Genomic DNA, 17,943 nt, shown 5'->3' with positions numbered 1-17,943 from the left:
GACCGTCAGAAGTTTCCAGGAAGTTTGAGGTCAGCCTAAACTACATAATGAGATCCTCACTCAAAAAAAGTTACAGTGAATTACAAAGACAGAAATTGGAAAGTGAAACATTTTCCTAGCATGCAGGCAACTGTTGAAGAAGAGCCTGAGGAAGGATAACTTTTGACACTCCTAAAGTCAGCCAGAATCCTTTTTCTAATACTGTTCACAAGTTTGGCTAGCTGAGGTGACAGCTAGGCAAGAACTCAAAATACTGTCAAGTCCCTAGGAACAATCAAATTTGAAAGCTAAGGGCATCTGCACAGATTGGCACAATGAATAGCACAATAAATAATGAATAGCTTCCAGAAAAGCCAGATAAGTGCCTGCCAGCCATTTCTGAGCTAGCCCAAAGAACAAAGGGTGCCCCCACCAGATAAGAACTGAAGAAGGAAAGGCTCTTGCAAAGCACATGATGGAGATGCTGATGTCAGGGATGGAAGTTCTCAGTGATAATTAGTAGTTACTTTATTGAACACAGATTCAATAATTACTAGCTTTTCATTACATATTGTATCTTTTTGGAAATAAAAAGGCCTTTGGATTCATACACACTTGTATACAAGTCTAGGCATCCAGTGACCTTCAGCATATCTTGAAAAGAGAGGTTCCATTGTCTAATCTATAAATAAACAACAGAGTATGTGGCATATCCAACCATGTAGTAATGAGAAGTTGTTATTTGTTCTTGCGAATATTAATACATGTTTCCCCAAAAATAGAGCTACATTCCCAGCCTTTTTATTTGTTTTAAGACACAGTCTCCGTAAATTGTCCAGGCTATGGCTGGAGATTTAGCTCAGTGGCATAAGCACCAGCCTTGCAAGCACACAGGCATGAGTTCAATCCTCAGTTTTAAAAAAAAAAAAGTTCATTCTATAAATTGTCCAGGCTGGGATTGAATTTACAGTCCCTCTATCTCAACTTCTCAGAGTGCTGGGATTGCAAGCACGTACCCCTTTGCTCAGTTTAGATCTTTTCGATCTTTGTTTTTTGCTTCTCCATTTACTTGCACATCTACTTGTCAGCATTGTACAGTGTTGCACAGCAGTTGAGAAAATAGAGTGACATCCTGGCTCCACCACTTTTTATCTTGAGCAGGTTTCTTTCACCTTCCTTAGGCTCAACTTCCTCATGAGTAAATGGAACATCATAATAGCTAACAGGTTACTATAAGCATTCAGAGCTAAGCATGGTGCCATACACCTATATTCCAGCACCGAGGAGGCTGCAGCAGTATTGCAGAGAGTTTGAGGCCAGCCTGGACTACATAGTGTGTTGAGTTCAGGCTAGCATGTACTATATAGTAAGACCCTAACTCAACCAACAAAAAAGTGTTAGGACAAATAGAAAGCTCTTTTAGCAGTAGCTATGTCATTAGTGTATTATCATTGCCACTGGATTTCAGTCAGATCATCTGTTGTACCCTAAGTTCTCAAGATAGTATCAGAATATATTAGATTTCAACAAGCTTTAGCCTTTCTGGTGTCTTTGAAAAACTGAAGCAGCTTACTCAGACTGGCTTATAAAAGTGTTTCAGGGAGCTTTGCCCTCTTCTCTACCTCAGACTCCAGGGAAGGCTGGAGTCCAAGGAAGAATAAGGAGCATAGGACAAAGCAATGGTCAGCAGAGTGGAGGAGGAAGAAGAGGAGGCTGACCAGCAGCATAGTCCCTGCTACAGGACCATCTTTGGCTATAGCAGGTAGAGGGCTGGAGGCAGCCTTGGTGGTAGCAATGGTGGTGGCCTTGACCCAGCAGCCTAGGACATGGTCAAAATGGCTACAGAAACTTGAAACTGAGAAGAGCTGTGGCTCAACTTGGTTAAATTTCACACTGTCTTGACTGTAACTACAGAAGATAATTTTTTAAAGATAACTTTTTCCAAGATTTTGATTCCAGTGGAATCTTTGCTTTAGAGTTGTATGTGTGTCAATGAATTACAATGACAGAAGCAATACCTGTATAAGCTCCAAAATGGACAGATTTCCTCACCTCCCCAGTTTTCACTCAGAGTTTCTGAAAAACAGTTTTTGTGCTCATTAGTTTGGCTGTGGCAATGCTATCTACAAGAATTACCTGAGTAAATGCCACTGCAAGAATTTCCCACTTGACCAGATCAATAAACATATTGACATTGATCTCTTCCTTGCGAACTCAACATTGCTGCAGCTAGTGGATACCCAGAACCCTGAGCAGCAGCCCATTACAAAGTTGCTGTTGTTGTCACTAACATTTTTTTCTTGGTACATTTTTGATCACATTCATCATAGGAAATTTGTACCTGTGTATGATATATCTCACTTCTTTTTTTTCCCATTCTCCTCCTGCTCCAAACCCTATTCCCTTCCTTATTTACAAAGCTTTGTTTCAATTTTTCCCTTGTATTCTCCTTTTTCTCTGTCCTTTTCTTCCTTTCCCCATGCCCCCTCCTTGGTTCTCTTCATTCCAACATTTTCTTTTCACTTCCCAATATCCATTATACATTCTGGTGTCCTTATTTACACTACAAGTTTCTCACACCAAAGAAACCATGCAGTACTTACACAGGTGTGTCTGATTTATTTCACCTAAGAATATGGTCTTGAGCCAGGGAGCACCATTGCACTGTATATAGTCCTGCTGAAGACCTGCCCAGTGACCCCAAACAGCCAGGGAGTGTTAGTGCACCACATAGGGCCCACGGAGGGTCTATCCAGCAACTCCAATCTGCTGGGGACCATTGGTGTGATGCATTGGACATGGTAAAACCCACACAGTGAAACCAACCAACCAAGGATGAGAGTGCAGCTAACGACCAGGAAAGGAAAGATCTTTTTAAAAAGATAACAAGGAACCGGGCAACAACAGTTCCACACTTGCAAAACAATTCAAACAAAAACAGTATAATCTGGATTGTTGTAAAGAATAAAAGTGTCAACATAACTGATATAAAAAGACTATTTACAGATGTAATAGCAGAAAAATTTCCCAATCATGGAACAAGAAACTGACAGATGAGACATATAATAATCAAGATTTAAGAAATTCAGTGTAAAAGCAGAATATTAAAAACTGTTGCAGAAAAGAAATAGATTACCTATAAAGGAAAGCCTGTCAGAATCACAGCAGACTTCTCAACACAAACAAATCAAGAAGACCTTGGAGTGAAGTATTCCAAAATCTAAAAGAAACCAACTTCCAACACAGATTGATGTACCCCCAAAGCTATCCTTCAAACGTGATGGAGAAATATGATACTTCTATGACAAATAACTAAACAATGTCATGACCACCCAACCAATCCTACCAAGAGTACTAAAATATATTCTATATAGACATAAAAATGACAATGATTGCAAGAACACCAACAGAAAAAAAAAACACCAAGTGCAAGTCAAACAGTTACACACAGGAGAAAGGTAAAGCACCAGCAGCAGAAAGATAACATGACAATATATATCAATGATAACCATTGAAATAAATGGCCTCAATTCACCAATCAAAGGAAACAGATTGGCAGAATGGATTAGGAAACAAAATCCAACCATATGTTATACACAATAAACCCAACTAACTCAGAAGGAAATCGATAGCCTGAAAGTCAAAGGATGGAAAACAACACTTAATGCAAAAGAACCCAGAAAAAGCAGGAGTAGAAGACAGTGTGAACTTCAAGAATGAGCAAAGGAGATAAAAAAGGTTACTATATACTTGTTAGGGTAAAACTTTAAGAGGAAGAGATAACAATCTTAAATATATGTGTGCCAAATATGGGAGCACTCAGCTATATAAGACAAATATTAATAGACATGAAAAGCCAAACAAGCAATGCGTAGTTACATTATGGACAGATTCCTACAAACATTTGAATTACCAAAAATGAATCAAGATGTAAAACTGTTGAATTACCCAACTTCAGTTAATGAAATTGAAAACATAATTAGAACCTTACCAACAAAGAAAAGCCCGGGTCCTGATGGAGTCACTGCTGAGTTCTACAAGAAATTTAAGTAAAATTTAATGCCAACACTTCTCAAACTTCAGTGAAATAGAAAGGGAAGCAAGTCTCCCTAACTTATTCCTGGAAGCAAGTATTACCCTAATACTAAAATCAGAAAGATCCAACCACAAAAAAGAATTACAGGCCAATTTCCCTAATGAACATAGATGCAAAAATCCTCAATAAATGTTGGCAAACAGAATGCAGCAAGTCATTAAGATTATATACCATAACCAAGTGGGATTCATCCCAGCAATGCAGGGCTGGTCAACATATAGAAATCAGTACTTATAATACACCATTTCAATACAGCCAAAGTCAAAAATCACATGATCATCTCAGTAGATGCAGAAAAAGCTTTAATAAAGTCCAACATTCATTCATGATTTAAAAAAAAAAAACTAAGAAAATTCAGAATAGATGGTCTTTCCCTCAATCTGATAAAAGCCATAAGCAATAAGCCAATAGCCAGCATCTTACTAAATGGACAAAAACTTTCAAACTAAAATCAGGAATAAGACAAGGTTGTCCATTATCACCACTCCTATTCAATATAGTTCTAGAAACATAGCCAGAACAGTTAGACAAGAGAGAACACAGATTGATATACCCTGAAAAGCTATCCTTCAATCTTGATGGAGAAATATGATTCTTCTATGAAAAATAACAGCATACAGCAGTGGATCCTTCAGGACCTCGGCTTTTCTTTGTTGGCAGGTTTTTAATGACAGTTTCAGTTTCACTGACTGATGTTGGTTTATTTAGAATTTTTATATCTTCTTGATTCAGCTTTTTAAAATTGTTATGTATCTATAAATCCGCCCATTTCTTCTGTGTTTTCCATCTTGTTAGAATACAACTTCTCGAAGTAGGTATTGATGACCATCTGGATTTCTGTAGGATCTGTTGTGATTTTACTCTTTTTATTCCTAATGGCATGGATTTGAGTCATCTCTTTTCCTTTTTTGATAAGGTTATCTAAGAGTTTTTCAATCTGATTTAACCTTTGAAAGAATCAATGCTTCATTTTATCAGTTCTTTGTATTGCTTTCTTAAGTCTCCATTGCATCACCTTCTGCTCTGATCTTTGTAATTTCCTCCCTCATATGAGCGTTGGGCTTGGCCTGCTCTTCTTTTCCTAGAAGCTTGAGTTTCAACAATTAGGTTGTTTATTTGAGCTTGGTCCATTTTCTGATATGAGAATTCACCACTCTAAACGTTCCTCAGAGCACGGCTTTCACTGAGTTTGAACACTCTGGCATGTTGTATTGGCGGTATCATGTAACTGTAGAAACTTTCTTGGTTGTTCAGGAGGGTGTTGTTTAATTTCCATGTTTTGTGAGGTTTTCATGGTTTCTTTTTCCACTGATTTCCAGTTTCATTGCACTATGATCGGGTAATGTGCACAGGATAATTTCAATTGCTTTGCACTTACTTAAGCATGTTCTCTGAGCTAGTATGTGGTCAGTTTGAAGAATTATCCTACGTGCATCTGATAAAAACGTGTATTCTGATATGTTGGGGTTTAACACTCTACAGACTTCTACTAAGTCCATTTCTTCAGAAAGTTGGTTCAGTTCTGATATTTCTCTGTTGATTTTTCTCTAGTTGATCTCTTAGTAACAGTGGGGTACTGAGATCCCCCATTACAATTGTATTAGTGTTTATTTGGTTTTTCATCTCTGTTAATATTTGTTTTATATATTTTTCTACTCTGATATTTGGTGCATATATATTTATGATCATTATCTCTTCCTGATGCATTATTCTCTTTATAAGAATGTAGTCACCTTCTTTGTCTCTCATAATCAGTCTTGACTTGAAATCCACTTTGTCTACAAATGGACTAGACACCCCTGCTTTCTTGCAGGTTCCTGTCTCATGGAGTTTTTGTTTTCATCCTTTAACTTTCAGTCTATCAATTTCCTTTTGTGGGTAGTGGGGGGGTGCAAGGTCTCACCATGTAGTTCAGGCTGGCCTTGAACTCGCTATGTAGCCCAGGATGGCCTTAAATTCATAGTGATCCTTCCTCCTCAGCCTCCCCAGGGCTGGGATCACACGTGTGGACCATCACATCTGGCTATGAATTACTTTTTGAAGTTAAATGTGTTTCTTTCATGCAGCATATTGTTGGATCTTGCTGTTGATCTATTCTTTCAGTGTGTTTCTTTTCATTGCTGAATTGAGACCATTAATGTTGATTCTTATAACTGGTATGTTGCTTTTCTTTGTCATGGTAAATTCCTGTTTGGGGTTGCTCTTTTTTTACCCTCTGTGGAATTACTTGCCTTTCCTGGTAGACTCATTCTGTTGGGGTTCACGGAATCCTAGTCCTCATGATCTCTTTCTAGAATATTTTTCAGATCCTTTTGGAATGCTGGTTTGGTGGTCATGAATTTCTTTCAGGTATCCTTTATCATGAAAGCATCTTACTTCTCCCTTCAGTTTTGAAAGGTATCTTTGCAGGATACATCAATCAGAGTTGGAGCTTGTTTTCTTTCAGGGATTCAAACACTTCACTCCACGCTCTCCCTGACTTGAGGGTTTGTGTTGAGAAGTCTTCTGTAATTCTGATGCACTTTCCTTTTTTGCTGATTAGCTTTATTTTCTTTTACAGGTTTTAGTATTCCATTCTTGTGTTGAATTTCTGGAATCTTGACTCTCACAGCAGCCTTGCGTACTGTGTAGTGAGGTTGAAGACACAAGGCATTATCGAGAAAACATGAAATGTGTAGAAGAATTAGTATCTCACCTGAAAGCACTCAGAAGTGCTAGAGGAACAGATCTAAATGACACCACTCCGAGTTTTCTCAACTGTGGAGTGCAAAGGAATCTTGTGACACTGGTTCAGTCACTGCCGAATATGTGGGGGGAAAAGGCAGAATTCCTGCTATGGAAACTGCTGGATCTTGGGGTGAATGAGTAGTTAAGGAGCTCATTCTCAGGCACCACAATCCTCAGCAACTCTCTTCCAACCTCAGAGCTAGAGGTTACAAGTTTCTTCCGACCAGCAGTGCAGGAGGAATTTCTGAAGCTGTTCTGTTGGCCTCCGAAGAATGGTCCTGCATCATCAAGAAAACTGTTGGATCTCTTTGTGGCACAAAAGATGGATCCACAGTTTCTTCCAGCTTCTAAAACTAGCATTGAGCATGTTGTTCAGCTCCTTTATAGAGCCTTCTGCTTTAGGGTTACCGTGATGAGGACAGTTGTTTGATACAGCTGAAAGAAGACTTTAGAACCTGTGCAGGCCTTCAGACAGAGCATGATTCCCAGATAGTTCATGTCACTATGGAAGCAGGTTTACGAATTGCACCAGATCTACCTATTTTCTGTTTTGTTTAGTCTTTCTTTAAATAAAATTTTACAAAAAGGAAGAATTGCACCATAACAATGTTCCTCCTTGCTTTATAGAGGCCAGTTTCATAAATATCATATGTAGCCTTTTACTGACAAATTGTAGACCCCAGCCTCTGTTACACAGATTGTTCAGGAACTAACAGTTGCTCTCCAGAGGACTGGACACTCAGCAAACTTAAACCAACTAATGCCCTCTTTGACACTATTAGCAACTACCGACTATAGTCCAGATGCTCCCCCTTCTAAAGGAGCAGATCAAAGCATCCTCCACAGCATAGCAAATATCAAACATACATGTGTTAAAATATGAAGCAAGAAGACAGGATACCATCATGGAGCCAGCTATACATTTGTACACACACGTATGGAATTGTATTAGTAGGGAACATAATAACAGCTCATTCCATGAGGGACAAACCCCAGCTGTGATTCTAGTCCGCAACCAAGAAAAATAGATTATCTGAGCAGTAGTGTTCCTGGATCCCCTCTCGACCTGCTAGAATCCATCCCTAAAAGTATTTCATCCTGCACCTCCAAGGAGTCCAACAGAACTGCCTCCCATGCCTATCCTCAAACCACTTGGTACCATGCAGTTCTCAGTTATATCCAGTACTATATTCCCCCACCACAATATGTGCCTACCTTTGTATGGCCTCCATCATCTATCTGCTCCTGACCCTGGTCCTCCTTACTTGGATCATTATTTCCCCTACCTCCAAAATCTTGTTGTAAACTCTCAGTATAGTATGCCATCACAACAGTACCCACCTATTTACCCACCTCGCTATGATACCTGTCAAGTACACCCTGCTCAGTCTAATACAAGAGAACGGATTTTCAGAAAAAGTCCTATACCCGTTGAGATTCCGCCCACAGCAGTACTATCTTATATACTGGAATCTAGAGAAGGATACCAGCAGGTGGAAGGTTACTATCTAGTACCTCTTCATCCAGCTCAGATCAGACCTGCGTACCCCAAAGAGCCTCCTTGTAGCCTGCTTCGTCTTCCTCCTCCTCCCCAGTCCCATTCTAGTCTAGATAAGCTACACTGCATACAAAAGGAAATAATGGCCCAACTAGAAGGAAGAAAGGTTATCTTTCTATCTCCTTTTGCACCTTCACCAACATTACTGCCTACATCTCATCAGGAGAAATTTTTGGATGATGAATTTAAGACAGATGGGAAATTCAAGGGATATGATTATAGCCAAAAATCTCCCTGGCCATGTGCTACTGCTTGTTCCTACATTGGAACCAAAGATGCAAAACGCAAAAATATTGTGGCAGCACAGAGTGTGGAAACTAAAACATCAGTATCTACAGTATCTAAATTAAAATATCAGTATCTACTGTATCTAAATTAAAATATCAGTATCTACAAGCAATTCAGATAAATTTCTTTCTGTTCTGTGAATGAAATTTATTTTAAGAACGAAATGCCTTGGATCCTGGGCTTTAAAAAGAGAGATTAAAGATACACTCTGATTAATTGTATGATCTTAATAAACTTTCCCTTGTATTTTAGTATTACTACATGCCCAGTGCATAATTCTTACTTACAAGTCTCCCTAACTGTCATCATTGTATCGACTAAACCAGAAAAAAATCCCTGGTGTTTGTCAGATTTCCATGGTGCTTAGATAGGGACAGTGACAGATTACTTAATTTCAAAATGTGTAAGAAACTAAATTTCCTCAAAGCTATTTTTTGAAGTTTGTTGCTTCCTGGATTACTAGCTTCATATGTAGATTTTATTTTCCTTACTACATTGAAAGTTTGAGTACCCTATTTACATGGCAAGAATCTTCTGCATTTTCTTAGTATAATCAGGGTATGATCTATTGTTAACATTTTTTCATTTGATGTATATGACAGTTACTTTCTTAATAAATTATGTAGTAACTTGCCAGCAGTGACAGTTCACAATTCATATATTGTCAGAACTCGTGATTATAGTTGGAAATTTGGGGTTGTACTTTGTAAGTTAAACTTGCTGAAATTATAGGATAATCAACCATGTTTTAAAACTGTAACAGTTCATTTGAACTTAAAATGAACAGAGATACATTGTTTCATTATGTGTTTTTGTTTTACTCTCAAAACCTAAAAGGATAATTGAAATTGTTGCATCCTAGAGCCTGTGGCTTTCTTTTTTTTTTTTTTTTTGCCCCCCCCCCCAGCCTGTTGCTTTCAGAGATTTGGTAAATACAAACTGAGTATTAAGGATAGTTTATCAGAAGTATTAACATAAATAGATAGTAAATACCTTTAAGTCAGTTTTCATAGACTTTGATTTCTAGCATTTAAAAAATGTCTTCTCGGACTTAATTATTTAGCTTAGTGGTAGAGCACTTACCTATAAAGCGTGAAGCCCTCAGTTTGGTCCTCAGTAATGAAAAATTGTTCAAGAAATGAATCTTCTTTATAACTAGGTGTGGTTGCATACACCGGTACCCCAGCACTTTAAGAGGCTGAGGCAGAAGAATCCCAGTTTGGAGCCCAGCCTGACTGACTCAGTGAGACCATTTCTCAAAATAAAAACTAAACCTAGAAGATGTAGTTCAGTACAAAAACCCTAAATCTAATCCCTAATACCTAAAAAGGATTTTTAAAAAGCTTCCTAATGAAACTGTTGAAAAGAGTAAGGAAGAAATTTTTTTGTTTAGTTATGCTTCACATATTCTGATGCCTGAGTATATAAAACATTCACTATAAATTGTTTTTTGTAGTCACTCTCTATCCCTGTATTTGCCTTTTCAGTTCAGTTCTGGATTATACTACTAAATCAGAAAGTATTGTTAATGTAATAAGTTTCTGTATTGCTATGGTTGGGTAAAAGCAGAAGTTTATAATTTTTTCATTTCTTTTATTTCTAACCCTTAACCCCTGCTGAGGTCATGACGGCCTCAAGCTAAGTTTTGTGTCCATAATATTAATTGAAACAAATAGGAGGTGGGTAAAGGGTAATACAGTCCTGCCGTGGCCTACCAATAGGAGGGTCCAATCAGAACACTCTTCTGAGCAGCAATTACTTAACTTGCCAAGTCAAGGTACTGTGTTTATGTATTATTTCACATTGAGTTTGTGCCCTATAGACCTGGCTGGTCAAGGATTTGATATATACATATTGGCTTGGGATCTAAACTTTTTACTTAAATTTAAAATATATATGGTATATTTTAAGGATTTCTTCACATGAGCACAGCTGTTGTGATAAAATGATGGATTTGGATGAAGCAGTGAATGAAGGTGAGATTTTTTTCAGTTGATGCATATATCTTCTACACTCACATGTTTTTTTCCACACTTACATGTTCATTTTTTGGATTTTTAAAAAATGAACTCTCTTAATTTAAAATTTAGATATTTCACTGGGAGAAGAAAGGAAACTTTTTGTTTTGTTTGACAGTCTTGAAACCGTTCATTTTTCTACGTAACTGTAAAAGACAAAATTATTGGCCTGTAACATTTTGTGGGCAAACTTGGGCAGATCTTATTTCTTCTTTAGATATGTCAGACAATTTCTAAGTTTTATAAGCAGTTGGTTTACCTTGATAGTTAGAATTACTAATTCTGTTATGGGCAAAGTATTTAGAAATATTAGGTTTGTTGAGATTTAGAATAAAAGTAGTGACATTTTGAGTTTGTATTAAGATTTCTCAGATTTTATTATTTTTGTTCTTCTCTCACTACACTAGTATCTTTTTTCCTATATTTTCATTTAAGGCCAAAATAATCTTAAAGTAGAGTTTCAACCCTAGCTATACCCCTCAAAGGCCTCATACTCTAGGCAATCTGAATGGGTAGAAAGAGTGGTGTACTAGCCCACTGTACCTAATTCAGCTATTTTAGATTAGTCAACCAGCCTTACCTAATAAAAATTCTTATAGCTTTCCTAGTGCTCACTTACGAATTCAGTAAAAACCTCTCAGGAAAAGCTTTGGGTTTTGGTTTGGTTTGGTTGATTTTGTTATTTCCTTTTATGTTTCTCTAATATACTATGTACTAGTAAGAACCACTGAGGGCAAATGGCCTATCAAGGCCACTGACTGCTTTTTAAATCAAAATTCCAAAAGGATTTTTTTTTTTCTGTTTTTTAATTTCATTAGTACCTGTAGAAACATTAACACATGAAACCAATCAGATGAAAAATAAAGTTTTATACTTTCTTATTGAAATAGTAATACCTTATTAAGGCTGTTGCTTTGTACTGAATTCAAAAGCAAGATTTGGACATCTCCAATGAACAAGAACACTTCTGAAAGGATCAAATAATGAGCATTGCAGTCATTCTTATTTAGATAACAAAATCAGGGTTTGTTTTCATTTTGAGACAAAGTCTCCCTTATGTAGTTCAGGTTGGCCTTGAACTCAGCAGTCCCCCTTCCTCAGTCTTCCAGGTGCTGAGATTACATGCATGCACTACTATGCATGGCCAGGGTTTTTAATACAGTGAGGATTATAAATATTCTGGCCAATTCTGTTTTTCAAGAGGTCTCTAGACAAGGGTAGAAGAACCGACTTAATAAGGCAGCTAGACTCAGTTTTATGTCTTACATGTATAGTTTTTTTTTACCTAATTTATAGGTACTGTCATGAGATAAATTCAATAACTGTGCTGTCTTCAATAATTTAAAGAGCCTAAAGTTACCAAAGGCCCATTCCATATTACATTTCTGATTAATTATAGCCTATGTTTCTAGTAATATTATTGACAATATATAACACTATTCTTAATGTCAGCTACAAATATTCATCTACTCAGAATGTATGACGAATTTGTTTAGTACAACATTAATGTAGATGAGTTTTTTCTTGTCTTACTTCCTCATCTTTTTCCAGTTCTTTCCCATGTATTCTTTTGCCTAAAGTCAGAAAACTGGTAATATTCTCATTTGCTGCTTTGAGTGCACAACTCCATCAGACTTTCCATGAGTCTTCAGTTTGGAGCTCAAAATTTAATTTCTAAGTTTTCCTGTGAATGTCTTTTTCTTTTTCCTGACCCTTTTCCATTCTGTAGTTTCCCCTTGACTTTCCTACTGCCTTTCCCAATCTGTAACAGTGAGTTTGTTGCCTCAAAACATAGCATTCAAATGAATTTACTCAGCCAGTAACTTCTGTGAAGTTGCCTTTTCTAAGAGTGTTTTTACTCAGTGGTGCACAAATCTAGTCTTTCCCCTACTAGTGGTCAAACGAAAGTCTGGTTAAGAATGGTAACCTGCCATTTTCTTTAAAGGAGAGCCAAGGATTTATGCTTCATTCTCTTTTGGTTTGGAGTCAAATAGCAACCATTTTGATTGTGAAACATTTAGGATTTATGAGTTCCTTGTACTGTCTAGATTTATCTAAAGTTGGCCTTATAAAATGAAAAAGTAAAAAAAGTCATTCATTTTTTCTAAACTAATGAACATCATCGTTTATAAATTATAAGTAACTTTCACCACCTCCATGTATTTTTTGAGAGTATATTGTGATAGCATCCTTTGCATTTTTCTGTTTTTTTCTCTTGTGCCTAAAGGATGATATACTATGAATAGGTCAAATGATGAGACAGAGTAATCTTGAGCATATGAGAAACAGTTAACTATAGTCAGATTATGTAGAGAGTCAAAGAAAATTAGATTATTTTCTTTTCACTGAAAAAGTTTCAGTTACTGTTACTCATATAGACATTGGTGATGGATAAAAGTGTATCTTCCAGTTTCTTTTTGCTTATCCTAAAGGACTGAGTAAAGATTTTCTTTATTAAAAAAAGAGTGAGTGAGTGAATGAGTTTTGGAAGGGCCAACCAGTTTAGGATTATCATTTCTATTGAGTATCTGTCTCTGCTTTTGACAGGGCTCTTCAGATGGAATTTCTAAATCCCTGGAGCATCATCAAGGGCACTCTGGCTCCCAAGTGAATGGAAACAACAGCACATTGACCAAAGAAGAGGAGAGTGGTCATCTTCCAGCTGCATCACAATGTGCCTTATCCAGAGTCAGCAACATGTGTAATGATGGTAATCTTTGCCTCCCTGTGAAGAATGAGAACAGCTCACAAGAACAAAAGTTAGAAACTGTGGCACAACAAAAAGAGGAATGACAACACTGAAGATGGCTTCACCAGTCAGGAAGAAGGAAAAACTGTACTTTTCTGATAGTAGGCCCAAGTTAGAGTAGGATGTAAGTGCTCATCTAAATTTATCTTTAATTTTGATGGGATGTCTTACTGTTCCATCTTTCCCCTTCTTTATCTTTTTTGGGGCTCCAGAGTTAAGATCTGTGGAATTTCTGGTTAAAGATGAAAAATGTGAAGACTAGTTGCAGTTCTCAAATTCAACATATAGTACCTATATTCTATTTCCTCTAGAAATCTAGTAAGGCAGTAACTGTCCAAAAATGGATGTTATCCTATAAGTCCTATAAAAATTTCTAGGTTTAGTATTTTGAGTATCATGATACTTATTTGAAGACTTATCTGGTACATCTTTGGGGTTTAGGGGACAGATTTCTGTGTCTTCTTTGTTTTTTTCCTCTGTGAATTGATATGGTTTTGATGTATAATTAGTATCCATCTCCTCTTTACTCTTACTGCCAATTCAGCTACCCCAGGATTTTGTACACCATCTCTAACTCTGGCCTGACAATCAGATAAGTAGATGTTTTTTTGGGAACTGGATAATAGTGGTTATTTTATTTTTTATTTTATACACATACACACACACACACACACACACACACACACACACACTACCAGTGGCCTTGGTACTGGGAGATTCAAGTGATTTGGGAAAGTACTAGGCAGATTTTTCCTGCCTCTCAACTAGCCCATTGTTTGTAAAATAGATGTGGTGCAGTTCACCTACTCTCTACTGCACATATCCTGAAATGGGTGGGAATCGATGTAATGAAACTCAGTATGAAAGAGACTCAAAACACTCTGCATGTGAGTGTGAGTGTGTGTGGTTGTATATATGAATGTGTGTATCTATATGCATACACATACCCTTTATATAAAGAGACAGATCTATTTATCTATACATATTTTATACATGTGTGTGTATGTATGTATATACATATACATACATACATGGTGATGTCCCAGAGGATTTACTGAACTTACCAGAAACACTTCCACTGCTATGGAGTGGTGAGTTTCAAAAGATCATGCTTTAAGTCTAAAATCTTTACTAAGTCACAGCCCATCATAATTATGAGAAGATGGACTACTCTAAATCAACACAAAGTACTTTCCAGAGATTGCCTGTTCAGAACAACAAACATTTGGGTTGTAACAAGCTTAATCTTGAACAGAGCCCTCATGTCTCATATGGTATAAACAAGAGGTTGGAATGGGATTGGGAAGAATTGAGTATTTCTTTATAAAGGTTTGAAGAGAAAGAGGGGGTGGGGTGATTTGAAATTCTGCCCATTTGGAGAAAATCTGTCTTGGAACTCCAGGGTCAAATTGGCTTCAGGTAAGATCTGTTTGACAAGAATCCCTGAATGAAGGACAGTTTGCATTGGAAAGATGGTGTAAGGAAATTTGAGGAAATTTCACAATTTGATTTTACATGCCTAGACTGTTTAATTTGTTCATTGACATTTTGACTACCAGATCTTTTCATTTGCTTTGCAAGGAGGACTTCAAAGGACTTTGGCCTGGGCCTTGAAAAATATTCTATAAAAGATTCTCAGTCCCCTTTGTGGCCAGGATCTTCTCAGGATAAAAATGCTGTCCCTCCTTGCTGGAGATAATCTTGAGACAACCTTGCATTTCCAGTTTCTCTCCTTGGGCAGCCAACTACAGGGATGGAAACATGGCTTACAACAAATTAGCACTGTACCTTTATTCAGAAACTGAGGCTTTAAGCCTCATATATTTCTTGGGGCTTCCAGCCTCCTGTGTCTTTATCTGGGCTTTATTATATCTTGCCCAAGAAGTACCATTTCTACTGGAATATAACTGACTAGACATTTAGCAGGTTTCTCTCTTTTTTGGAAAAACTCCATGCACATTGACCCACAGCAGGTTCTTGGTGATTTCTTGTTTGTTTGGTTTTTTTCCCAGACAACCAGAAGGCTGTTTGCTAACTGACCACTTACAATGACCATATCATGAGCAACTGAAAACAGTCTCAGACTAGTCATAGTCTGCCCAATTTAAGAGAACCCACAGTTTTCAGGAGGAGAGAGCCCCAGAACACTTTGCCCCTCACATATTTCTTACACAAAGAAGGATAAGAAGAGTGTACCCCCTAGAAAGATGAAAGCAGGAACAAATCATATGAAAACTTTGTATTCAAGTCAGCTTCCCTGATATGGTCCCTCTTCTTCTCTTGGACTTGCATAATCGTAAAGGTTAGAACTTCTATATCTATCAGTGGTAGAAATGTAGATGGCCCAGAATTCTCTTTCTGTGCCCCAGAGCTCTAAAAGTAACCAGAGTCACTGAGCTGTGAGTGAATGAAAATATATATATTTGGAGTTAAATGGTAAGGTATCTCTTCAGTTGCTGTTTTTGTGCATCTTGAATCTATCTGACACAATCAGATGACAGTATTGTTAACTCACAGCATTAAGATTTCTTATTTTGTAGGTATTCACTGTGAGGGGTAAAATTGCTGCTTTGGCAGGGATGATTCCAGTTGCCACAAGATTTGCATTTCTCCCTTCCACGTATCTCTGTTTTCCCCTATCCTGGCCCAGGGTGAAACAAGTGGCTGACCTCCAACCTTGATTTTTATTTGGATTCAGCATTTTAGGTTTGGAAGTTTAAAAGCAAGAACCATAAAAGGCCATATTCCTAGATTTAGTCTAGCTGCCAAAATACACAACTTAAAAGCCAAACAAATTGAGGTTCATTACTGGGAGTTAAACTTTTTCTGATTGCAGAGTAAAAAGGGGAAAAGTAGAATGTGATCTTTGCTGTACTGCTTGGAAAGGCTGTTGATCTTCACTTGAGGTTCAGTTTCTGTTTGTAATATGCAACAAAGTAACACTGGATTCCCCAGAAATGACTCCTTTAACTTGTAGGGCCATAAGCGAGAACACTCTGGTTGTGTATAGCCACTGATCCCCAAGGATTTGCAGTTCTTGACTTCTGCTACTGTGTCTTGGGGTCATCCTCTAATTCCTGCTCTTTTCTAAGCAGCCAATCTGGTCTGGACTAGGTCAGAAAGACTTCTGATCACTTGCATCATTTTCATTCTGAGCCAATAGGTCTTTGGGTAGACTGAAGCCCAAGAATTGGTACTTGTTTTGGCTAGGAACATTTGAGTTTTGTCTGCATCTTGATTTTCTGACATTGTTGGCCAAGTCACATGAACATTTTTTGATCACTGAAAAAAACAGCCAGACAAGGCATTAGGGAGAGTGGTTAAAGTAGGGGGTGGGAGGGCAGGAATGCTTATGTAGGATAGAAAGAATATGGGAGTAACTGTTTGATTATGGTGATTCAGTGCTTTGGAACCTTAGAAGGCTCCTGTGGGCATGTCATTGCCACTGTGTCAGCCTCTAAGACCCTCTCCCTTTTGAAATGAGAATACAAGTAGATCACAGTTTAAAGTAGTTTAGTGTAATACTACTAAAATTTGATCATTATACTTGTTTACTTCTTGGTGCATATTTCCTAAATATGCTTGGGGTTTGGGGTGGGGGTTAAGTTTTCACTGTTCCATTGTGTCTTACCCAATATTTTTCTCCCTCCCATGGCTTTGGCATCTCTTCTGACTCTTTTTTCATCTCCTTTGGCTTATTGTGGTAGTCTGCTGGTGCAGGTACATAGCTCAGTGCACCCCTCCATCAGTTTCTGTTAATTATCTCCAATATTGTCCAAGTTATTTTGATGTTCTAAGAAAATGTCATTTATTTAATAAAATCTTTTCCAAGTTAAAAGCAAAAGAAAATATACCCTGTGCTAGGATACCCATTCCAGCTTTCAACATTGCCCTTATATTTTATAGATGCTCTTTTTGTCTGTGTTGGTAGTAATTAATGACTAGTGAATTTTCATGTAAATGAAACAAATATTTCAGATTTTATTAATCTCTCATAACCCTGCCAAATCTGATGACTTCATCCTGAATACTTCCTAGAAGGCACTTCCCCTCCTACCTTTTATTTCATTCTATCCTATTCTATTCTTAGACTAACACATTAGGTAAAGAAACTTTAACTGCAAAGTCAGTGGTTTTTCAGTGCTCCCACATAAATGATGTTATTGACAAAAGTAAGAAATTATTTCATTGTTTTTTTTCTGTGTTACTATCTCTTCTCTTGTGTTCTTGACAGTGTGTTTAGTGGATGGATAATACGTATTTCTCTTTCCCACACCCAGATTTCAAATTTCCTGCCTTTTTGGCCCACCTCACAACAAAAGCTCCATAGTTTATTAACGTAAGTTTCAATGGGTGCTTCTTTGTGGAAACTGCAAGACTTAATGGAAATGTTTCAGAAAGGAATGAGAATGTCTCAGGAGTTGTTCTGTGATGGAATTTGGTCTGTTGTTCTGTTAATGCTGATGGAAAGAAACTTACAGCGCTTAATAAAAGTTTATTCTTTTAGTAAAAAAAAATTGTGCAATAA

General features: G+C 37.3%; 1 protein-coding gene across 11 annotated transcripts in view; it reads left to right on the top strand.

Annotated features, from left to right (window-relative positions):
• Nucleotides 1-17,943, top strand: part of LOC100720927 (constitutive coactivator of PPAR-gamma-like protein 2) — a 478,018-nt gene extending 460,075 nt beyond the window's left edge. For 8 of the 11 annotated variants that reach the window (XM_063245942.1, XM_063245945.1, XM_063245939.1 and 5 more), the window contains one exon: nucleotides 13,214-17,943. In XM_063245942.1, coding sequence (XP_063102012.1) covers nucleotides 13,214-13,459 — 246 coding nt within the window. In that variant the 3' untranslated portion in view covers nucleotides 13,460-17,943. Of the gene's footprint in view, nucleotides 1-6,635; nucleotides 6,750-10,559; nucleotides 10,625-13,213 lie in introns of those variants that run through there. The other 3 variants (XR_010046553.1, XR_010046554.1, XM_063245946.1) reach the window with 3 other exon arrangements.

The sequence above is a fragment of the Cavia porcellus genome, unplaced genomic scaffold (assembly GCF_034190915.1).
Source record: "Cavia porcellus strain 051 isolate PalLab524CR breed Dunkin Hartley unplaced genomic scaffold, mCavPor4.1 scaffold_3, whole genome shotgun sequence".
Classification (NCBI taxonomy): Eukaryota; Metazoa; Chordata; class Mammalia; order Rodentia; family Caviidae; genus Cavia; species Cavia porcellus.
This window is presented reverse-complemented; position numbering and strand designations above follow the sequence as displayed.